Source organism: Falco biarmicus, chromosome 11 (assembly GCF_023638135.1).
Source record: "Falco biarmicus isolate bFalBia1 chromosome 11, bFalBia1.pri, whole genome shotgun sequence".
Classification (NCBI taxonomy): Eukaryota; Metazoa; Chordata; class Aves; order Falconiformes; family Falconidae; genus Falco; species Falco biarmicus.
Window position 1 is genome coordinate 17,672,834 of NC_079298.1, and position 24,833 is coordinate 17,697,666.

The 24,833-nt window shown below is 38.3% G+C and overlaps 1 protein-coding gene across 16 annotated transcripts in view; it reads left to right on the top strand.

Moving 5' to 3' along the window:
* ADGRL2 (adhesion G protein-coupled receptor L2) overlaps positions 1-24,833 on the top strand; it is a 394,007-nt gene that overhangs the window by 249,235 nt on the left and 119,939 nt on the right. For all 16 annotated transcript variants that reach the window (XM_056355276.1, XM_056355277.1, XM_056355287.1 and 13 more), the window contains one exon: positions 17,013-17,185. In XM_056355276.1, the coding sequence (XP_056211251.1) occupies positions 17,113-17,185 (73 nt within the window). In that variant the 5' untranslated portion in view covers positions 17,013-17,112. The remainder of the gene's footprint in view (positions 1-17,012; positions 17,186-24,833) is intronic.

Consider the following 24,833-nt stretch of genomic DNA (forward strand, 5'->3'; position numbering starts at 1 on the left):
TCTCAGGCTGCCCAGTAGCAATGAAGAGTTAAAGTTTTAAAAAAAAGAGTTGTCAATGGCTTGGTGGTTTCATGTTTTTCAGTCTGTGGTTAGCTTATGTCCCCCTTATGTCCTGTTTTTGTCAATATTTTCCTTTCACCTAAGAACTATAGCAAGTGGGAGGAAAAGTAACTTGAAAGAAAATAATTATCCCAGAGATGCATTTTCATGTGGGAACCTTTATAATGCCTTCATGTAAATGACACTCACTATGGAAAACGTAAGAGCATTTATGAGTAGAATGGTTCATCCTGTGCTCCATGGGAAACACCATTTTGCTTATCTCTCTTCCCGGAAAGGGCACACCTGTGTGCCGGGGCTGGGGGAGGCTCCGACCAGCTCCCCATCCATGGCTGCTGGTGAGCAGTGCAGGGACCCCAGGAAGCTTGCAGGAGCATCTTGAGTAATGGCGTGTCCTGAGTCCGTGCAGTTTTACGAATGTGTAGGAAATGGAGCCACCTTAGAGGATAGTTTTATTTTGCATTTTTAATTTTTGCATGGTGGGTTGTTCTTTGTTTGGTGTTTTTTTGGTGTTTTTTTTTTTTTTTGTTTTTTTTTTTTTAAGCTATGTGTTCTCAGGCATCCTCGCTAACATTCACTTTAACTGAATGCCTGCTTCTGGTGGGGGAACCTACAACAGAACAGCTTTAAGATCAAAAAACCCTTAGAGTTGTGTTGACAAAACCTTATTAAGCGGTGTAGCACAGTATATGGCACAAAGTACTCCAGTGCATACTTGGAGCAGCAGCCTGGGTCACTCACTGGTGATGCTCATAGCTTTGCTGGCTGGATTCCTGAGTTGTGGTTCCCAGAGTCCAGGCTTTTTAACTTGGAACAAGAAGAGATACAGATTTATTTAATTCAAAGGCTTTGTATTTGTAAGCTTTGTGGATAGTTCTTGTGAAATTTAAAATTGTTCTGTGATGGTTGTTGCTATCCTCACCACCATCTTAAAAATTAATTGTTTTGTTGAATAGTGTTTTCCAATCAGCTTGAATTATTGATATTTTGGTCCTTAGTAGAAGGGTAGTGGTACTTTTCCTCCTATACCATAGCCTGTTCCACCACAGTTTAATGAGTTATATCCCTGTATCTGTAATAGAATAACAACATGAAAAAAAATATGTAATTGTGGCTTATTGAATGGGGCTCAAAATGAAAGCGGGAGATGGACTTTTGCATTAAGTCCAAGTTTTAAGGAATTGGTGCTTTGAATGCTGAAGCAATTGGTACCTGCTGTTTGGAAGTTAGAGCTGTTAGTGGTAATTGCAAGATAAACAACTTCGTAGAGAGGAATGCATGTTTAGTTGGAATATTTGAAACTATGTAGCCAAATATATTCTTAGCTATCTTAAGCTGCTATTAGAGACTGTGTTTTTGGTAAATATTTTTGAAAGTGACGGAAATAATAACAAACGTTGGAAAACAGCAAGTGAATGTCTGCTTATGAATATGTGTACGGTTGAGTACAGGTGTGTGGGAGTGTTTATTTATATCGTACTTACTCATAAATGCAAAGTGTCCAGTTTATCATGTGCTAAAATTGTGAGGCAGAGCAAAAGAGGTTCTTGTCCGGTCATGGCCAAAGGGGCTGCCAGCCAGGAAGAGCCTGCTTTCCTTTGTTCTGCTCCCGGCCAGCTGGACTGTACCTGTACATGTTCTAGTTAGTAAATAACAACACTGTGGAAAAGCTAAAAAGTGGTATTTACTTAACTGTTATAAAATAATATTGTAACAGTGAATTTGGTTTTTATTTTGGTGACCTGAAATCATTGAGGTGAAGTGTCTGGCTGTTGAAATCTTAAACTGTGCTTGCTGCAAGCTCTTCTTGTGTTGTGCACCATAGTAGTCTTGAGTTAGATATTTTTATTTTCAGAAGATCTATAAAGCTGCTATTTTTAGGTCAAAAACGTCAAATCGCCTTTTGACTGAAGAGATGTTAAAGTAAAACTGAGCAACTTCTGCAGAGTATGTTGATAACCAGACAGCATCAGGTGAAGTATTCTGTCATGCCTGTGTCTGTCGCTTCTTACGTATCTGAGAATATGCGCCTTTAGGTAGGGTTGGTTTTTTTTCCCCTTCCATTTTTGTCTGTGTTATTCATCCTTCTGTCTGTCTTTTTCTCTTCCAGAAACAAAATCTTAGTTCAGCCCAATAGTGACCTATAAATAAGCTGTATATTTATTACTGTCACAACCTCTTCTGTATTTGATTTTTAAACAACAAAAAAAAAAAACCTGGAATACGCAATAGATGTGTGGAGATTGTGGTCATCTTTTTAAAATTAGTATTATTATTCTGGGACTGTGAAATCATCAGTCACTTATAGAATATGATTACTTGCAGAACAGCAAATGTTTCTAAATAATTGTATGCAGGTACACATGCAGACGTGCATCTCAGTGCACATGTGTGCTGGCCCCTCTTGTAGCATTTAGTGCCAGCGTTGTCTTTTTCTGTCTCCGCATTTATTACTCCTTTGACTCATTCTTCAAACAGATTTGTGGCTTCTGATGTGTATTGGTGGGCCTTTCATATGGATTAAAAAGTGAGTATTTGCAGTTAGTGTAGCTTGTGTTTGTGTCCCAGATAGAAGAAAGCCTTGTACGTTATGTTATGAGAGTGCGGCAACTGATCCTAAATGCTGACGGTCCACTTGAAGGAAATCAGATTACACTCAGATATTTCATAATAGCAAGTCCTTCCCTTTTCTGTACTGTGCTGCATATTTTCTGTTCCCTGTTGACTTGCATTCCTTCGTTGTCAGTCTTCCTCCGCTCCTTCAATTGCCTCTTTATTTTGCACAGGCTCCCGGACACATCCACCCATGGCACGGCAGGGCGGGCCTGCCCGTGCTGCTGCATCTTTCCTTGGGCCTTCCCTTTTCCATCTGCCTGCTTTCCTTCTGTGCCCTACCCAGAGGCTTTCCCACTTCCACTGCACTTGAAACTAGCTAGGGGGGATGCCATCTTCCAGCTCTGCCTGCTCCCTTTGCCTTTTTTTTTTCCCTTTTCCTTTTTTTATTTTTTTTTCACCCTTTCCTTTTTTTTTTTTTTTTTTTTTTTTTCTTCCCCCCCTGGTATATTTTCCCCCCCTTTTTTTTCTTCTGGCCCTATGGTGTGACTCTCACTGATTTCTGGTGAGTAACTGACAGTACGGGGGAGTCTACCTAATGATGATGATTTCATTGTGCATCTGATTTGTAATCTATTGCAGAAGTGCCTGCAATGCAGAAGGCTTGATAAGTGTTATTTAATGTTAGAAATCTAAAATTTTAAAGTACACAGATCACCAGTTAAATCAAGGTATCTTGTTGACTCTATGTATAACTTGCACGGTTTTGTGATTGTGAAGGTTTTGTGCAGTACGGTACCTTTGGGCAAGCTGCGAAATACATTGATCCAGACTAAATCTGGAGTTTTTCAGTTTGCTGAATGAGGAGTTGGTAAAATGGCATGCATTTTCTAAACAGGGACAACTTCTCTTAAATTTACTATCTATCTGTTGAGCTGTCAGCCACTCTGTCACTTCAAGGCTTAAAACTATATTCATGAAAACAAGTTTTCTGGATTTCAAAGAAAATTCTGTTTTTGTTAAAAGTAGCAATCAGACCAAAAGGTTAGACTATCATCAAAGTGTCTGTAAAAATATGTTTAAGACCTTGTTCTGTTCATTGCTATCACAAGAGAAGATGACTTGTAAATTGCCTTTCATAAAAGTGAGCTTGATTTAAGGTATTAATAAAATCTAAATTTGTGCATTCTTGCTGTAGGGACTGAAGATTTTAATTTAGTGAAATGCCAGAACAATTTTTTTGTGCTCAGTTTGATGAGTGTTATGTGAGAATTCCATCTTACTAAATTAGGGCAGACATATATATTACACTGTTTACAAACTGTTATGATTAAAATCTGTTAAATTTCATATTGAATATTCAGTCATCTTTGAGCAAAAAAGAGACACCTCGTTTTCGTCTCAGGGCTGTTGAATTCTTCTGTTAAAATAGATTAAATTGCAAATGTTAATCTGAGTAACTGTGGGAAGTTGTGACCTGGATTTGAAATAGCCATGAGACTACTACAGCAGCAGTAAATCTTCAAGAACATGTAAGGCTAGCACATAACAGGGGATATGTCTGATGCGAGAATTAGAGTGCGGGTGGAGGAATAGCCTGAAAACAAAGTCGTGTGCCAGTATCACGTTTTCCTATTCTTATTTAAAAAAAAAAAAAAAAAGAAAAAAAAGGTTAGAATTTTTCACTTTAAAGCTGTTTTTTTTACAGGCAGTGCACAGGAACTTCACAAAATTTTATTTAAAAATGGTAATCTAAAATTTAAGCTGTATTTAAGGAAGACTGTTTGTGGCACTCAAGGCATCTGGGTTCTTAATCCCCATGTGCTTCCTTCAGTGACAGTGATTCCAGTCTTTGAAATATCTATGGGAATTGCAGGTGCAGACTTCAGCCTAAGGAAAGCATCTGAGGAAGTCTGAGGAGGAAGTAGATACTAAATGTACTTACCTTTTGTTTTAGGTTTTTTCCTTCTGTCCTTAAATAACCGGTTTATTTTTTCTTGGCTAAGGCTGGCTTCAGCCCTAGTTCTGGGTACTTTAAAGCCTAATAGCATCAAAAGGTCCCAAGTGTTAGTTATCAAGCACTGGCATTGCTGGAATCTTTTATTGTCTTATTACTTTTGATTTGCTTCATCGCTGTTATAACATGTCAAATAAGAATGTAGGCGATGTCAGGAGAATATGATAATAGTAATTTTTAAAGCAATGTTTTGACTTAAAAAATAATGTTAAACCAATCATTTTTAAGCAATTCTTAATGAAAAAATCAGGAGAAATTAATTGCTAATTAAAAAAAAAAAGATTAAATATTTTTGACATACTTATTTGATCCAGTTTGCTGTACTCTTATATCTCTGGATATATTTGATACAAATTTCATCTTGCGTAAAAGAAAGAAACGAGCTTGCAGATAGTTGCCCACATGTGTCCACGCACCAAAATTATCTTGGAGTTCTGTACGAGGGTATTGTAAGTGTTACAATATCTATTATTGCAAAATTGACTTTTTTTTTCTTTTTCAGTTTCTAAAAAATACTAAGATTGTAGGGCTTATGAAGTAAGCCTGTAATACTTTACCTCTCCATTTTAAAAAAGTCTTTTAAAAACTGCTTTATGATAGAATGTAACACCAGCTAGACTATGACTTTGTTCATTTTATTTGCTGCAGAGGAAGGGTGATTGGCAGGCTCTGGCATTCAGCTGTCCATGGCTGAACTGCAGGGCTTGAGTTGCATTGGCAGGGCCGCGCGTAAAACTTTGTACCGTGTTTGCCAACTGTGTTCTTGGCTCAAGTTGATGTTACATGTCTCTCGACTCCAAAGCATGCTCATTTGCCAAATTCTATCTAAAAATGTATGCTGGAATTCCTAATTAAATAAACCCCTTGATATTTATTTTATGCCTTGGAAAGGCATGCATTCTTTCAGAGTAGATGCTGCTTTGGTAGAAATACAAATAAGAATTAAAAAAACCCAAGGTGGATTAAAAAGCTGTAACCAGGGTTAGGAGAGAAATGGTCTCTTGCAAACAGATTGGAAGCTTTGGGTTTTTGTGTTGAAATTTTGGGACTTTACCAAGTTCTTACCTGCAATTTTTTGCATACCTACATTATTTGTTTATTTCTCAAGTGTTTTTAAAATTGTTCCACTACAAATGATAATTGCAGTCAGTATATAGTGTCATTGTTCTTTCCTGCTACATAGCAATATAGCTACCTTATTGTTGCCGTAAGCTAAAGTTACCAGTTGAACGGTAAAGGTATAATTTATGCCAAACCGGTCTAGAAGCTGTTTCAGAAGACTGATAGCAACTGCTTTTATACATATTGCTATGTAAAATGCTTATTAATGTTAGCAGATGTTGCACTTTAATCCCCCAGAATGATTGTTTGGTAGCAGCGGGAGATTTATTAAGCTTGAGTTGTGTGAAATTGTGTGTGCATAAGCTGCTATTTAGATTGTAAAAATGCCATTGAAAACTGTTAAAAAGTTCTAACTGTAATTGGCAGAGAGGTATTAGCTGTTCTAAAAGAAGTATATGTGTACCGTTGGCCCTTATGCTGTAACCTCTTTATCATTTATCTTCTTGTATTAATGTCACTGAATTATTAATTCATGAGCAGGGTTGGATAGGGTGAAGGCACTATTTAAATGTGTGGCACATGTATCCTTATCGCTGGAGACATGAAAAGAGTCATTTTGTGTTATCTATAAAATGGAAAGGACATTTAAAATTTCATTTATGGTAATCCACTTCACTTCCCAGTAAAACACCTAGATTATTGCTACTATGATATAATGTTCTTATTAAAATTTTGTAATCTTTCCACTCTGTTTGCTTATAAATATTGTTGATAGACAAATGTAGGCTTACTTTATTTTTCTTTTTAGTTGCAGATACAGTTCGTGAACTGCAGCAGAACATATGAAGAGCAGGTTTTTTAATACAAAATAAAAGCCATTAAGTGTATGTAATTGTGAAAGGGGAAATATATTATTTAAAATCAGAGCATAGCCTAAATAACGAAAAATACAATTTTTTTCCAAAGTAGCAGTGTCATTGTCACATTGAGCTACCAAGACTTACATTATTTAAAAGAACTGTAAATGAGTGACACAGAGATCTTCGTATGCCTGATGAAACCACAGAATATCAGAGGTCATGTTGCTGTTAAAATATGTGTTAAAAATGGATCTTAAATTTCATCTATATGGATGCTTTAAAAATGGTTTAAATATGGTGCTATATGGATGATTTAAAAAAAATTAAAGTATATGGGAAATACAATGTATTCAGTCACTCCAAAAGAGTAAACTCTTTTATTCATTGAATACTTTAAAAAGTATTAGTTCTTTCTTAAAATTCTTTGAAACAAGCAATTTAGGGATACTTTGTCCTCAGGTGCTCACTGTGGCTGGTGTGGCAGTGCTGGAGCTAACCCATATTCCATTTTGTTTAATAGTTAGAAAATAACACTTCACAATTCCCTTTTCACAGTGCATGGAAAAGGCCCTTACTGTTTCTACAATACATTTTTGTTTTTCTTGTTTTGTCTTTCCCCCCCCACCCAAGGAAGAGAAAAATACTGTGTAGGATGCTAGGGAGAAGAGCTTTAAACAATGGTGCGTGCAAGTAGAAGGAGCCTTTCTTTTGAATTACAATTTAGAGCTCTTTTTGTTCATAACTTCTCCAGATGTAATCGTTATCTTTTTCCGACTTAGCCTTTTTACAAAAGGAATAAAAAATGAACTGAAATACTTTTATATTTTTCTATTATAGTTTGAATAAATAAGAAAGCCCACAGTTCACGCCAGTTACAGGAGCGGTACAGCTCTGATGAATGACTGGTAGTCATTCAGCTGCCTTGCACAGTTAAGGGTAGCCAGCTGAATGTTCATCGCTTATTAAAATGTACAAGAAAATACTCTTGACTATAGTTGCACCATTAGATGCCTAGGCAACTCGTACGTCTTTGCAGAGCCCATCACCCTGTAACAGAAGTGAGTTCTGTGTTTTGTTGCAGAGTCAGGCCCTTTCTGAATAGATACTGAAGATTTATTTGCCATATTTATTGCATATGTTTTGCACGTTCTTGGTGACATGCGAGCAATAGTTACATGATTTGGCCATGTATCTGTGGGCAGGTGCGAGGAAGAGAGTTAGTGCTGTCTGTGCAGTACTGTCATGTATGGCTTCTCACCCTTGAGTTCCTGTTTTCACCATGAATATGTGCATGAGAAAAGGCAGTTACAAGGGAAAAAACCCAAAATCTTCATGATATTTGAGTTTTCAGCCTTCTACTTTTAAGTGCTACTGGTATGTAAAATTGGTGAACCTGAAAGATATGGCTTCTGTCAATGTGTGCTGCTTATTTGTACTTAATATACATACAGAACTCCTCCAAAGGGTTAAGTAAGTTCATTGAAGTTTCTACCTGTAAGTCATACTTGCCTGGAGAATCTCTTGTATGCTTAGAAAGTAGTTAAGGACTATTCTTAGTTGATTATTCTTCCAAAGGTGACATATCTGAGGGTCTCCATCATGCCTTCCCTTCTTTTGTTGTCAAAATGATGAATTTTGATGTTGTTTATGGCCATGTGGGCTGGCAGTGCACAGCACTTCTTGGGTTTCTCTGCAAGACATGATCCACTACCTTCTAAATAACTAGATGGTTGGTGAATGGTTTGGAAAGTAAAGCTTTACGGCATTACTCTTAGGCATTTGTTTGTTGTTGTTAATTTTTAGTGGAACTAAAATGTGGTCTTCTGAAGCTCCTGACTGTCAGGCTGCTTATAAGAAAATCCTGTTCTCTGATCACTGTAATATTTATTAATTGTGCTTCAGGGAAAAAGAAACTTCTTGAAAGTAGAAAAAAATGCTTAAGCACAACATGTTTTAAAATGTAATTAAAGGCATGCACTATTGATATGGTCTTTCATAAAATGCATTATTGTGAAGCTATTGTAAATTTTAATACTTAAGGTTACAATGGAAGAATAGGTATTTCAAAATATATTTCTCCTGCTGTCTCTGTATTTAGTCACAGGTTTTTCACATTTCTTTGCACACTCATCTGATCTATTTTATCCTAGATTACCTCATTGCTCCCAAGAAATCCCTTTTGGTAATATTGATAACCTAATATGTGACAGATTTTGGTCATTATTATTTCATTTAGTGGTCATATGTATAGACCAAGAGGGAATCTGAATATTGATTCACTGAATGGCTAGTAACAATGATTTATGAGTCAAGGATTCAGTGCAGTGAGCCAAACACAGCAGAGATTACATCTTATGTGCCGCCATTGATTTTGTTTCATATTTCACTGCACAATGATTAGGCCATGGTCTCACAGATGTTAACATCAGAACCATATTCTTCTCTAAGCAAAAGATATGCAACAAATTATACCCAGTGCATTGTGTGTATGTTCCTCCTGCTTCTGCTTTTAAAAAAAATATAAATATTTTCCAGTTACTTTTTAAAGAATTGGTATTTCTCTGGTAACAACAAAGGGTTTTGATACGATTTTTAAAAATAATCAAAAGTGACTTTGCTGCCCACACAAGCTATGTCATTTATATTGAATGTAGACCACACAGACCAATCTCAAATAGAGCTGATAGAAAATGGGATGCTTTAAGGCAGATGCTAAAACAGCACCTTCATGAATCTTTCTGATAATATGCTTTGGCACATGCCTAGAAAACAAGTCTCCAGTGCAGTAGTTTCCAGGGGTTTCATGCTACCAAACTGGGGTTTCTGCATGAAAAGCAGATGCCAAGGCTGCAGCACAGCCATCCCCGACCGTGGCTTCATTGAAGATCCAATGTATTAGGGCTGTACAGCCCCCATTAACCCCGTTACAGCATGGGTACAAGTGCTGTAAATGCATACATAAAAATCTGGGGGTTTTCTACCCTTGTCTGTAACTTGATTTTGTTTTGAAAGTTAGTACATCACGGTTTTTGGCTGGTGGCTCTGTGTTGGTCTGGTGAAGTTGTCTTACTTCAGTGTGTCAGCTGTGAAAGGCATACCATACTAGAATCATAGTGGTTTCAGTTGAAAGCAACCTTAAAGATCACCTAATTCCAAGCCCCCTGCCCTGGGCAGGGACACCTTCCACCAGACCAGGCTGCTCCAAGCCCCATCCAGCCTGGCCTTGAGCACTGCCAGGGATGGGGCAGCCACAGCTTCTCTGGGCAACCTATGCCAGTGCCTCACCACCCTCACAGGAAAGAATTTCTTCCGAATATCTAAGGTAAATGCCCACTTCCAGTTCCTATCACTTCATGCCCTTGCAAAAAGTCCCTCTCCAGCTTTCCTGCAGGCCCCCGTTAAGCACTGGGAGGCTGCTATAAGGTCTCCCCAGAGCTGAGCTGCTCCAGCCTGAAGGACCCCAGCTCTCTTGGCCTGTCTTCACAGCAGAGGTGCTCCAGCCCTCTGATCACCTTTGTGACCTCCTCTGGGCTCGCCCCAACAGGCCCATGTCCTCCTTATGCTGGGGGCCCCAGAGCTGAGCGCAGCACTCGACATCTGAGTTCCCTGCTCAAGCCCAGCGGTAGCAGCCACGAAGCAGACGGGGTGCGCTGAAATCCTGGCAGTCAGCTAGAGAAGCACCACGCTGCTGCACAGGTACGGGCATGTCTGACCACAGTCCCAGGATTTAGTTCTGGTTGTTTTGTTTTTCGGTCTACTTCCACTTCAAACAAGTTCTTGGCTGTGAAAAACACTGGATAGGAGGAGAAAAAAAAGAGATCAGCTAAGTGGCAGAACAGCTTTGAGAAATATGGGCCTTTGCAAAGCCTTGTCAAGGCTGTCAACAAACAGTTTACTGTCTTACAAGACTGCAGTGTCTTTGGTTGATGTTAGTCTAGTGATTTTTTTTTTTTTTTTTCTTCCAAGGGAAAGGAATGATCTCTTCTAATACAAATAGATTATTTTGAGGATTTCTCTTCTTTGAGAAGTCTGAAAAGCCTTTGAATTTTCTCAGCTGTTACGATTGCTTCTTCTGATTTGTCATATGGTTCTCAGTGTTTTTTATAGCTATTCATTATTTTCTTGTTTATTTTTGATGTTCGTATAATCTGTCCTATGTAGGTTTGAAAATGAGAGCTATTTGTTTTGTAGTTTAATGAAGGGAATGGCAGACAGCCTCAGACTGTGCCTCTGGTGTCCAGAGTGATCAGCATATTTAACATGCTCAGCGTGACACTAAGATATTAGCTGATAACAGTTGTAATTGACTTACAGCCTCTCTTTCCCTACCCACTTTGTTGGATGCTGGGGATTTATCTTTGAGACCCCAGGAAGATGTAGCGCACAGAGGGCAGAAGTGTTAGAGGGGTTTTACCTGCTCTGTTGGAGCGGAGGTGGTCTGATGTAGTGGCACGGTGTCGATCCGGGTGAAATGCAGGGAATTCGCAATGAGGACTGAGTGACAACTCCCCCCACCCCCGTTGGTTCTGAGCATTTAGCAAACGCAAAAAGAAATTCAGACTTGGCAAAAGGAGAGTGCCTGGAGCCAAAAAAAGCCATTCTTATTAGCGTTAGCAAAGGTTTACTTTGCTGGCTTATTGAATGAAAACTCCCTAGAGTGTCCAGGCTTTATCCTGTGTTAACAAGAAGGGGCAAAGCTGGCTTGTCAGGAATGGACTGCCGTGTAAGATGTCTGTAAAACACCAGAGTGAGGCCAAGCCGAACTGGAGTGCTGATGAGAAAAGAAAATCTTCGTCTTTTCCTCTCAAATCCTATTTATTTTCTCTGTGAATGATTGTGGTAGACCACTGGGCTGCTGTGGACTGGTGAACTGAATTGTGATGTTGCACTGTTAAAACAGTGTCAGTGAACTGTTCGGTGCCATGCCTTGCATAGGTGGGTCTGGCATTTTGAATGATCTGCTGCACTAAGGAGCTGGGAACCTGGGCTGGGCTGGGCTGGGCATTCCTGCGGCCATTCTCTATTGGGGGTTCACATTCACTGCACACCGTTTCAGGTGTTCCTCAGACGTGAGTATGTCACTTCAGAGCACAATGCAGCTGAATGTATTGAAGTAATTCTTTTTGTTGCAAGATTGGATGACCTTGGTCAAGTCTTGTTCTTACTGTATTATTCCCCTCTCTGGTACTATATTCCTTCCGTGCGACTTGGGAAGAGATGTTTTGGGTTAGAAATTTGTGTTCAAGGTGACAGTTAATAGGGACTGTTGAATACAGAATTGAAGGTAAGACTCTGATACATTTTAAGCATTGAATTGCTTTTAATGGAAAACAAGCTTTTGTTAACCAGTTTTAGACAGAGCAGAGTAGGCTTTCCTTTCTTCTTGCAATATGCAACTTGGTTTAATTGGAACAGATGAGGCATTGATTTTTTACCATAGGTAGTAGAAGGATGATAACTAAGTCAGCATGGGGTCTTGCTTGTCTTCAGTTTTTCTTGTAAAATCTTTTAACTTTGCAGATTTCCTAGGATATGGTGCTGTTACATTAATAACTTCGCATTAGTGCTAGTCAGTTTTTGGATAACTATATTGAAGGATTAGGAATAACTCAAATGCATCTGAAGAGATGTTCAATGTTGAAAACTAGAGCTGGGTCTTATTGCAGGTACATATAAAACTGTAGCTGTTGGATCATAGTATTAGTCTCATTCTAGTATTTTACTAATGTGGCTTAGTTTTACTAATCACACGGCACTAATTAAATTCTTATGTTACAGATTATGGGAAGTTTAACTTCATTCTTTTTTTAAATTGGGAGAGCCTCATGATGGGAAAGCACGTGGACACATGATTTCTCTGGAGACTAAATAGTCTATTATATTGTATGAATATATACCTACTCACCCTTGCCTCTTCTTCCCCCTGCTTTCCTCTGCAGAGCGTCTCAGATATTACAGAATTACTTAGTTTCATAAACTGGGTTATGAAAGGCGGTGGGGGTGCTGCATATGTGGCAAGATAGGTCATACAGGATTTATAAGAAGGACTGACTGGGTCATGCTGGTTCCTCGGTGCGTCTGAGCTATGCAGCTATGACTGATGTTCCTTACCTCTCTCTGCCTCATCACTGTAAAGCTAGTGTAAATTTTATTTCTGTAGTAGGGATGCTAAAGCTTGACCAATGTCGCAGGTGCTTTGTGGTGGTGTTCCTAAGATGATTCGGAAAATTTAGCATCATATTGTAAAAAATATAGTTATTAATTCAGTGTTAGTCTGAAAGACTTTCAGCTAAAGAAAAACATCCTTGCTTAGCTGGAAAGATCTCTGCATTCCCCTCTGTCTTAATCACCTGGAAAGCTGGATGGAACAGGAGGAAAAAGGCAGCTCTTGAGCATGCTGTGTCGGTTGCCCGGAAGCTCTTAAAAGACCCTTTTTTGGCTTTTGAAAATAAAACCTTGGGAAGGTTAAACAGTAGAGTCAGGACGTGGCAGTCTTTTAGAGGTCTTTCTCTTCAAAGATGAAAGTATATCAAGGAGCATGCTTGGAGCAGCTTTCTCTTATCTCTGGGGTGCTCTTGAGCAATGTTGCAGGGAGAGGGATGGCCAACAGTGGCATGTATTCTGCAGCGCTTGTGTTTCCTCTGTAAGAAGTTTCAGAAGTACAGAAGAACAAGGAAGCAAGGCAGGGGCACTAAGATATTTAGAACTTGGAGCACAGCTTATGAATACGGTATGAAGAGAGAGAGGCCCAATGCCTTTGCAGTGTACGGGTTTGAACATTAACATTTCCATTACTGATCTAGTCATCTTTAACAGCAAATGGGCAAAGAAACTTAACAAGGTGAACTGCTCTGTTTCCAGCGGAGGGCTGGCTTTTTTTTTTTCTATGGGAGACTGCAGTATGGCCCAGAGGTAGGGATTTAAGTTACAACTGAGTTTTTTCTGGGCAGCTTTTATTGTGCTCTGAAATTCAAGCAACCTTTTGCTCTAGGGAGTTTCTGCCTGCCCCACCCACAAGCCCAAGCAGTCAGTGATCCAGAGAAAAAGTTTATTAAGGTCTGAGGGGAAGTAAGTTATTTGTGCAGGACAGCTGCTCACCATGGTCTCCTTTTTCTGTTTACAAAGAAGTAACTTAACACAGTTTTTCCTGGTCTTACTTGTTTAGTTTGGGCTTTGTTGTTGTTGTGAGATGCCACTGACAGTCTCCGTATCGCTGATGGATGGATGGTCAGAAGGACGTGGCTGACAGCAGTGTCTGTGGCCCGAGTGTTCTCTGGCTCCAGCTCATGTCTGGGTACCTTTTTCAGCATTAGCTTTTGTCACACTGATGATTAGTTGGTTCAGAACTGCACTGTTCTTTTACTTGGAGCCACATAGAGTTTCGTAAATATGTAGGTTGCATTAAAAATTGTTCACTGTGAAGCTGTTCATTTTTATTTGAAAGAAAAGAAGCAAAGCCAAACCCTGTTGCATTAGTTTTCAAACATTGCTTAATGTTTTCTTGCTTTTTTAGAAAAAACATGTTACTGATAATCTGGTATGGGCTGGTTAGTTTATTTTGAATTCTTTTTGCAGCAGCACACTGAGTTAAATTCTGAGTCTGTAGGCTATGACAATAGAGAGAACAATATATTGCACAAAGCACTTAAATTTGTTCTTAAATTGTTTTGCATTTATTGTTAGTTGAATAGTTTCTGCTGGTTTTAGTATCACAAAAGCATCAACATTCTTTCAGAAACTGTTTTTTTATTAAAATAGTTAAAATAAATCCATTTACAAGGTCAGGAACTCTTACCGAATTTAAAAGAAAAAAAAAAGTCTCTGCCATAAAGCTTGTAACTGTTTCCTAGAGACACATTGGGTACTGCAAGTGGTGCTTGATTATTGCTTTTGTTTTTAACACAACCCTTCCCCCCTACCTCCAATTAAAAAAAAAGCCCAAAAGGAAGCGATGAATTTAAGCATGATAAAGCACAGGTACGTCGCTATCCACTTGAAGGTGAAGGAAGATGTCTCAAAATCCGGGTGTGCAGTGATATGTTATGGAAATAATGATAAAACTTGAGTCTCAGGAAGTCAAAATCTTCTGGACAGACTGGGAGCAATCAGAAGGCTGACTTAATTTCCCTTTTAGCCATTATTGTTCCTCATCTATTCTCTTGGATTATTCTGATTGCTTACTGAAATTATGCTGATTAGTCTGTAGTGTCTGTGAAATAGTTTTATGATTTTTCCTTTGGGTGCTACAGGTAAAAAATTAATCCAAGCTTGTCCCAAGCTTTTAGCTGAACTATCTCCAGGGTTTTTTTTTTTTTTTTTGATATATCATGGTGGCAATTTTTCCTTCTTTACTCGGCAGGAGCTCCTTTGCAATTGTAATTTCTGCTGAATGCAGTGCATCCTTTGTGAATTTTTAGATTTATTTTTTTTTTTAGTTGCAAAACTCTTATCAGCCCAGTGTGAAAGATCTAGTGATAAAATATGACTGTCTCTTCATAACTGCTTCTGGCTTGTCCTGTAGCAGCTGGTGTATCACCACCTAAATTGAGGGCACATCTTTTACCCCTAGGCACATGGGTCTGTGCCAGGGAGAGCCGTGCTCTGGCTGTCCTGCACTGAAGCACTGTGTTTGCTGTTGCATGCCCTTTGTTGAAATATGTGCGGATAAAAGCGCCTGTGATTGAAGAGCACCTGCCTGTAGCTGGAAATTGGGAAAAGGGTTTGTTTTTATGTATAAATAAACATAAAATCAGTCAGCCTCAGATGTCGGTTCTCTTTCATTTCCCCGTGTGAGAAATCACAAACACGCTTGTGTTGTGTGCGCTACACTGAAATGGCATCACTCCTCTTAAAGAGGAGCCAAGTAAAGAAGCCTACTTGGCTATTTAATAATCTCCTGCCACAGTCACATTACCTTTATTGAGAGCCAGAGAAATTGTTCCATAATGTTTTCTGTTAATTCCCATCTTTCTCTCCTTGGGGAAAAAAGTGAGTGTCAGTCTTGTTGCTGTCTGTGTGCTCAGGGAACAAACTTATAATTGATTAATATTAACAGTGACTAATACAAAAGTTACACATTCTACTTCTGAAAATGATCTACAGTTCACAGAATTTCTTTGTCTGGCATTTTGTGCTCTTCAGCATTTCTAGTTCTCCTTGTCAAATGGGTAAATGTATTTTTAAAGCTCTCAACATGCTCCAGTACTCGTAAGGGTCATAAGTGGCCCTTGGATCCTGCCACTTAAATGTGTACATAGTCATTGTTATGTTTTTAAAGTAATGTTAATTTCAGCTATCTCAGAAATACTTCCACACAGTTCTGTCTGTTGGTCTTGGAGAGACCAAGCCAACGTGGCACCAGACTCAGCTCTCTGGATCTGTAATTGCTGCAATGAGAGTCATTCTTCCAGAGTTGTTCACACATCTGTAATATCTAGAGCCAGCTTTGTAGTTAAAAATAATTTGGGTTTGTATGGATGTTAATTTTTCTCTGTCTCCCCAAACTCTTAATAGTAGGGGCTGAAGCATGATCTGGCCTCAAACAGTGAGATGTAGAAGAGGATGTATGTAGTTACTCAGTTGTCTGGTGAAAGAATGAAGTCATTAGCAAAAGGGAGCACTCTGCTGTTGAATCTTCTATCACAGCTACTGCACTCTATCACTGTAATTACATTTTTCAAATGCAAATGATAGCTTTAAGAATTCTTCCTTTGGTACATCGTTTACTGGAGCAGTGCAATTCATATTTCTCAGTCTGGGACAAATCTCGTCAGAGGCTAAGGACAGGCGAGTCTCATCCATTGTCTGAAGGTGTTTATTGGGTAGAAATATGGCAAACTGTAGAGTCATATGAAGAGGATTTCTCACCAAGCAGAGTATTATGCAAAGTTGCTGTTAACGCTTCTCTTCAGAGGAGTGACCTACACGTAGCAAAAGGGAACGCCAGAGCCGTGGCAGGGAGGAGACCTGCAGAGCCCTACTGTTAAGTGGTGTTGCTCTGTTGTTCTTAGCCACTCCATGTTTTGAATCCCTAAGAGATAAGGCAGTGCCCTAGATTTAATTTTGTTGTTCTTTGAGGTAGAGAAATGCAGGTTGTGTCAGATTTGGGGAGTGGGAAGAGCTTAGCCTAGTCATCTGCAAATCCAGTGCCTTATATTCAGAGAGAATGTTATCTTCCCCCACCCACCCAATGTGTTTTAGTGCAAGTACGTCACTAACATTCATACTTCCAACTTTAACACGTATCATTATTTGGCATTCTGTTTAATGATCACTGACCTTGCGTGATTACATCCCACAAACCTGCCAAATTCCCAGCTACAGTACAGGTGTACTGTCAGTTTTTATTAAAAATGTCTGTCTTCATGTCAAGTAAAATTTGGTATTCCAAATTATTGGTGTTCAGCTATTGATGGATTTTTTTTTTTTCTCCTTTTCTTCCAAACCCTCTGCTTCTCCAGGTATGAAGATGAATAATGCAGACCGCTGGTTTCGATGATGCTGGGCTTTTATAACTGGATTCATTAAGGAATACAAAGAAAATTCTTACAGGGATCAATAATGGTGTCTTCTGGCTGCAGAATGCGAAGTTTCTGGTTTCTGCTCATTATCAGCTTCCTGCAGTGTACTGAAGGTAAGCTGTAGTTTATTTTTTTTTTTACTTGAGTTTGCAGATGTGATGAATGGTCTGTACAGTTAATTTCTGTTAGATGATTTGAACTTTTAGGATGTTAAACTAGAAGTATCTGTAGTGTGTTCTGGGTTTAATTTCTAAGACTCAAATTGTCTCTTTTAGAATGAAAAAAGAAAATACATTTTTTGGTTTTGATATAGTGTGGTATGTTGAAACTGAGATGCAGTGTTCAGGCAACTGAAGTGACATTGTTAATATCCTTGATCGGTAGGTGCCTTGTTTTTGGACTTTCCCTGTTAATTCGTTTTTCTGTTCTCATTGTGCAGCCATTTATCAACAATGTATAGATATGTTAAATGTGATATAAAATAACTAAAAAGTGGAAATGAAATACCCGTTTTACTTTTGTAATTTGGCTGGCTGAAAATAAAATGGAAAACACTTCATTAAGATTAGAACTATGCAAGATAAATTTCAGGAAATAAAAATCTAAGTGCATACAGAAATAGCATCTACTTAAAAATATTTTTGCTTTTTTAAAAAAATGGGGAAAATGCTTCATTGCTATCAAATGTGGTGTTTAAAATAGCTCTTAAATTGAAGAGATGAGGAAGGAAAAAGCTTTTTTAAAAAAGTATCCTCTATCTCATTTTCTTCATAAACTTTATTTCATCCCTTTAGTCTGTCTCCCCAGCTGTTCTTGTGGCCCTTTTAATAGACAGAGAAACACAAATGAATGATCAGGAAAACATGGTTTATGAATTTTTAATTACAATTATTTGTATAGAACTTGAGGTTGTTCCTGGGTGTAATCATTTTGATTGACTAGATTGCAGGTGAAAAGAGTGGTTGAGTAATAAAATAGCATCTCCATGCCTTATTACATTATTCAGTAGTCAGTATATAATACATAGGCTTCTTTGGTGCATCTGTGGTGTGATCACACCATCTTTTAAAGCAGATCCATACCTTACCCTGTTAAAATTCTTTGAATTTTAAGGCTAAATTTTCAGAGATACTTCAGGAAAGCTGCTCTGCCTCCCCCTCTCTTCTTTCTGAAATCTATACAAACATAAAGGATCTAGTCCCCAAAAATGGCAAACCCCAAGATTAAAAATTTAAATATTGTATACAGTCTTCCACATTCACCATGTAATTTCCTAAGCATTTATTCTAGACTAACACAGCTCGGGTCTTGTGTCGTAATGATAGACAAGCTTTACTGAAATAGGGTGTTCATATCTATGTGTGAACGTACACATGTACCAGGGAGTGAGTCCTAGGCGTCTTCGTGGAGGTTTCTGAATGTGGGGAAGTCTCATTTCACTTAAATAGCATTCACAGTCAGTTTTTCCTCCCTGCCCTCTTTCTTCTTAAATATTGCCAGAATATATTAGAAAACTGGCATTTCCCACAGCACACTGCTGATCTTGGATGGTTTCATCACTGGTGGGGTTTCTGGTTTGCTAGCTGCTGTACTGACTGCTCTCTTGGTGTCTGTTGAGTCAGTGGACTTGTGTAAAATCTCACTTTTATAGGAAAGTAAGTGCCAACAGCTGGGAGGCAAAATGCTTTTCAGCCTCTTTTCACAGGTAAGGAAGGTAAATGTGTATTAGGAGAATAGGATTATAAATCTTAGAACTGGCTGGTTAGGTAATCACTTCTGTTAATTATAAATGCACTTACATTGCAAAAATGGTTGCACTCCTCGAAACCAACGGTATAGGAAGTAGAGGCATCTGTTTATGTATTTTCTGAAGTTTTAAAATACTAAGGATTTTATTTGTTATTGCAGTTGTTTCAAATCCTTATGTCTAGTACATTTTACAAAGATTCACGTACTTGCAGTTTCATGCTATGTGGTGGTTGAAAATATTTGAAAACAGAAAGGAAAAGCAAACAAACAACTCTTGGTTACAGTAGCAAACAGCATGCTGCAAAGAGTGTTTTATCTGCTGAGTTTGGAAAGGAAAAAGTCAACTGAGAACTTCTGCAGATTGAATTTTTGCCATTTCAGAAAGCTAATTTTCATTGTCATCTGTAATATTTCAAGTTCATTTTGTTCTGTCCCTGTTTTTTTTTGCTTTTAGTAGCCAGTAGCAATCTTTTGATGCTTCAGTTGTGAATTTACTTTTTTAAAGTCTATACAAGAGCTGCTTTTTCAGCTAAAAGAAACAGGGAAGGAAATTGGGAGCAGATATCAGAATCGTACCAAATTAATTGTAAATTCTTAAAATAAATGAAATACTGTGTCTGTGTATACTGGAAATGAATATTAATATAGAGTTGGCTTCCAGCCACAGAAGCAAAATGAATACCTCATTATTACACTTTCTCACAAGATTACATTGCCTTCTGCTTCAGTAATAAGAGATGCCAAGTGTAACGTGCTTTAGTAGCACTTCATGCCTGGAAGTATGAACATGAACAAAGGTTAAAATAAGAGCAACTAACTTTTGCTAGAAATAAAAAAAATATCTTTAATTCTCTCACTTGCAGCTTAGGGGTTTTTCTAGAAATCTTATGTATATATGCAGGTTGTTGTAGTTGGTGGGGGAGAGGAAACGTGGCTGAATTCCCTACTGTTCTATTTTAATGTTTCTGTGCAATTAGATGGGACGGGGGGAAGATCCTGGATGTGGACAAGTGAATCGTTTGTTCACATAATGAAACATTTTCCAATCAAGATAAAGACTTTGTTACTTTCACAGTGCCTTAACTTTAACTCAGCAGGGAACTAGCAAGCAGGCACAGTTATATGAAGGCTGCAATTTTCTTTTAGTGTCAGCTATCCAAACAGGGATCGTATCTTCAGTTAAGAAGGTCTTGGTTTAGCCTTTTTTTTTTTTCCTGGCTAGTGCAGTCCAGGTAGGGTTGTCTTTGAAGCAGTCCACTTGTTCAGGTAGAAGGAACCTGGAACAGATGAGTGCTAGCAGCTGGAGGGGAAAGCTGCACTGAGTTATATACACTGCTGGTATATTGATCAACAACAGGTCAATATTGTTGTGTAGAGAGCTGAAAAACATCATTGCTACCATCATCAGCAAGCATTGCAGCCTTAAATAAAGAAAAGATGAAAGGCAGGAAAAAGGAATGAAAAGCTAAAGTTAAAAGCTTGAATATGAATGTCATTTCCGAAGGTATCTTCTGTCACTTTTTCTAACATACTCTACTATAGGTATGTCTTTAAAACTACAGTTTTATTAGAAAAGACAGACTGAAAGAACTACCTTGGGAAGTAGTTTGAGTTGGAGTTACAGAGGTAGCTGTGCGCAGCCTGGCCTCGTGCTGTGGCTGATGGCCTGGGGGAGACGGGAGCTCCCGCTGGCGCAGTGTCCGTCCCCATCCCTCTCCCCGTCCCTGTTCCATGCCACCCTGGCTCTACGGTCTGGCAAAAGGAGGGTGCTCGTATTCCTGTGGGTTCCATGCAGTTGAGCCCCGCACCTTTACTTACCTGTTTCCTACAAACTGTAGGAAATGAATTACTTCTGACACCATCTTTTCTTTTTTTTTTTTTTTTTTTCCTTCCTAATTAGGTGAAATCATCCATCAAGTTAAAAATTATCTGAGAAAATACAGAAAGTCAGAGAGTGAGATCACACATGCCTTGTTTCCATAGCAAAGCAGAGTAAAAAGCTTATTATACATATTATTGGTTTCTCTTCCAGCAAGTTAAGACAGATAGACTAATATGCATATGAAAAAAAGATGTCAGAGCTAAACATTCTGATTAAGATTGGTTTCTGGACTGTACAAGTTTAGATATTTTAAGTTTTTATCTTGCTTACAAAGTCCACCTTTTTGACTAGCTTTAGATGCCTTTTGTTCTTATTGTCTACTACTGCTTGAGAAGCACAAGTGCTTGGGAAGCACTGAAATAATTTTAGTTGCTTGCATTTTATTTTAATCAGGTTTTAATATAATTTTATTCATTTTATTATGAATTATTATCTAGACTTTGTCCAAAGAAGAAGCATCATGCTGTCATTATCTATTCTGTTTTCCTAAATGGCATTCATGTTTTTTAAGAAATCCATCCTGTCTTTGCCTCTGAATGTACATTTTACTTAACGTTATGCCAAGAAATACACGTTCTTGTAAATTCCGATTGTGCCAGCCAAGGAGCTGAGTGTTAAATTGGAAGCAGTTGTAAGTGTATATCCAATGTTAGTGCATTTACTGAAGAAGACATATTAAATACAGACAATATACACTGGGCCACTACAAAGGTATTTGATATTTTAGTGTATTGCTTCAGGTCTTCAGCCTCCTGTCAAGCCACCCAGACTTAGAACATCTAAGACATACAGCACAGGTACTCACATTTACTAGGAAGTATTAGTAGGATTGCCCAGGATAAAAATTTAAAAAATCTTGTACCCTGGACTTGAGAAGAAATCAACTTCTGTTAATTAGTGGATTTAAGTTCTGCAAGGGGTGAAACCCATTACGGGGTCATGCAAGAGCAAATAGGAGCACTAATTTAATTTCTAGCCAGGGAATTTGTCACAGTGAGAGCTCTGTGAAGCACACAGTTAGCAGGCAACTACTTGGTTTAACAGAGGTTGCAAAGCATCCGTAAATGCAACCCAGCGTGCTGAGGCCAGCCAGTTATTGCTCACCCTTTGGAGAGTCAATCTAATAAGCCTTCCGATACTGTCTTAATTTTTATCGTGTATACCTAAAGTGTTCTGTGATTCTTTAGCAAGTGTTTTTTCTTAATTGGCTGGAACAGATTATGCAGAAGAAAATATCTGGGTGGAAGGAGCAGTTAGGTTTCTGCAGAAAGCAACTGCTGCGCTGAGTCCTGTTTTCTTTCTGGGAAGAACATGCGATTTTTCACTGGGATATTGTGGTGCATACTTACCTGGGACATCTCTTTTTTAACTTTCCTGAGGGGGGTGTAGGCCCAATGTATTTTCTAAAAAGGAAATTGATCTAAACAGTGAGACCAAACTTCTTGAAGAAGAGTGTCTGTTACACTTCGCAAGTGCATTTGCAGCTAATAGAGACTGACAGACTGCCTGGAAAAGCCAGAGATTCTTTAACATGCTGGCAGTGAACATCCTTTTGTATATTCCCTGAACAGTGAGGTCTGCAGGATCCTGTGCTGTAACGTTACATTTTTGAAACCAAAGCCAAACCACCACTATTTTAAATTGAGAAGAACTGTGTACAAGAATGCGTGAAGAACTATTTTAAATATTATACTAACATTTCTATGAGAATTGCTACAAAATGTTAATGTAAGGGTCTTATAATTTAGACAAAGGAAAAAAGCATAAATGCAGAATAACTATGCAGAATTACTATGAGATGAATAATAGTACTACTATTTTGATATGCTGTCCTTTTTCTCGGTTACTTAAAAACATTCTCCTTTATGAGGGGAGATTTTGTATCTTCTTGAGCTCTGTATTCAGAAGAACAGAACCCTGTACGGTGTAAAGCAGTAGAAATGCAGTTGTGTTGTGCTAAGGGCAGATGCTGTATTTTCAGAGCCCTCTAAGCTATTACTTCAGTTTACCATCTTCCGTTGCTGTAACCTTGGTGAGTCTCGTGGTGAGGCGAGCCATGCCGCTGACCACTGCAGTGAGTAGAGATTGACTTAACCTTCAGCTAATCTGCACTGACACCACTGCCTAAGGGGCTTTTCTTTTATTAAATATAAATTCAGGTATATTTTAGATTAGTTTATTACGGGAAGGTGCCTTTCCAAGAACACAACGGCAGAATTTGGACATACACGTCTTTTAAAAAACAAATAGGCTTCATTAGTATTCTGTTACTAAATATAGAAAAAAAAAACATTTATTTTTATTAATAGTTGTATTTTAAAGTGTTTAATTATTTTCATTTCTCTTTTCTGTTAAGTGGAAGAATACTGTTTCTATCATAAAAAGGTTTTTTATATAGCTTTAACAACGTCTGTCTTCATATTGTATTTTTAGGTCATGGTGTAAAATGGAAGTATAACTGCCTGAAGCATCTGCTATCAGTGAATACCGCAGCACTGATTTCTTAGTACATTTAGTGTCCTTATGATCAGATTATAAAAATTACCATCAAGTATAATGATTTTAGATTTAGTATTTGTTGACAAGTTCTGCAAGCACATAATGCGTTTTCTACTTGCAAGTAGATTCATTGATGTTCATGGTCTACCTCTGTGAGTAAACGGTACATAAAAGTAATACGTTTTGTGCTGTGTGTTATACAGATGTCTTAATAGCAGCAAGTGTACGTAGGGTGAAAGGGCTACAGAAAAGGGACTTAGGGGAACAGCTGTAATATGTTTCACGTACGTGTTACGTGCCTGCCTCCATGTTTGTAATAGCATTCCAGGTCGTGTTATGTGAGGAAGAGGAGATAAAACAATTCACAGGGAGGAGTTTTTGGCTTGTTGTCCATCCATACTCTTGCATAAATGCACTTAATAGTATAGGAGCTCCCAACATGTTGTCATGCAGTTGTATATATTTATACAGTAATCTTCATGGAAGAGACACTTAAAAAATGCCTGGCCTTTTACAGTGGCTAAAGAAGTGTTGTATTTACTCATCAACATTGGTTGGTCAGAAGAATATTTATAGTTATTCCCTCTTATTATTTTTTTATTATATGACTTTCTACTTGGATAATACGGCTCTAAAGCAGCACTTCATTGTATTACATGCCGTCCAAGTATAAAATGAGAAGAAAGGAAAATAAGGAAATAAACCACACATGTAGTTCAGGTTCATGAAAAATTTTGTTGTACTTTCAATTTTACATGGTACTTCTGTATCTGTGTTGGTAGAATCAGTGCTGGTGTTTTTTCTTTCTAATCACTTCAAATTTGATAAGATCTCATTCTGTCAAAGCTGGATCAGCTCCAGTTTTACTCACTTCTATAAATAGTACTGGTTTATGCATTGATGGTTTGTTTGGATTGACATTTTGAATGAGACACAGGAACGCTGGGTATTTTTCCAATCATTGTTCACTTTTTTTCCAGGAATATTAGATTTTTTACATTTTTAACCCAGGATAAATATTGTATGTGTGATTCTGTAAATAAGCTATACCTCAAATCCAAAGACACCATATGATAAATTGAATATGCCGTTCTTTCTGATAGATAGGAGCTGAAAAAATCCTTTTGCTTGAAGGTGTCCCCAAATTGCTGCCTTTCCAGAAAGAGTCTTGACTACCCCACTGGCTTTCAAAACCCAATTGTCTAAAGCTCTTTGTGTTTCTATAATCTCTGTCTCCTGGCTTTCTTTTGAAGTGTAGGGAAACAGAGATGTATGAATGTTGGCTCGGTTCGTGGGTCCTCTTCTCAATCAAGGAGACAATTCATCCGTGTCCTGGTGACATTAAGGCAGCCCATGTAAACGTACGTGAGTGTGCTGGTGTTGGTAGGGGAGAATCCCTGGCTGTTCCTCCTGAGCTTGGACCAGTCCGTGTGGTTGGGAATGTTTTGTTCTTTTTGTTTTCTCAATTCATACTAGTATAATAATCACTGATGTTTTCTCGGTGTATAAAATGTGTGTGTGGGAGACTAGTTGGGAAGCAAAATGAAATTTTTTTTCATCTGTTGCCTGAGCAACACATACATGTGAGAAGCCCAGGGGGACCACATAACTTTCAGTTGTTGGATACAGCA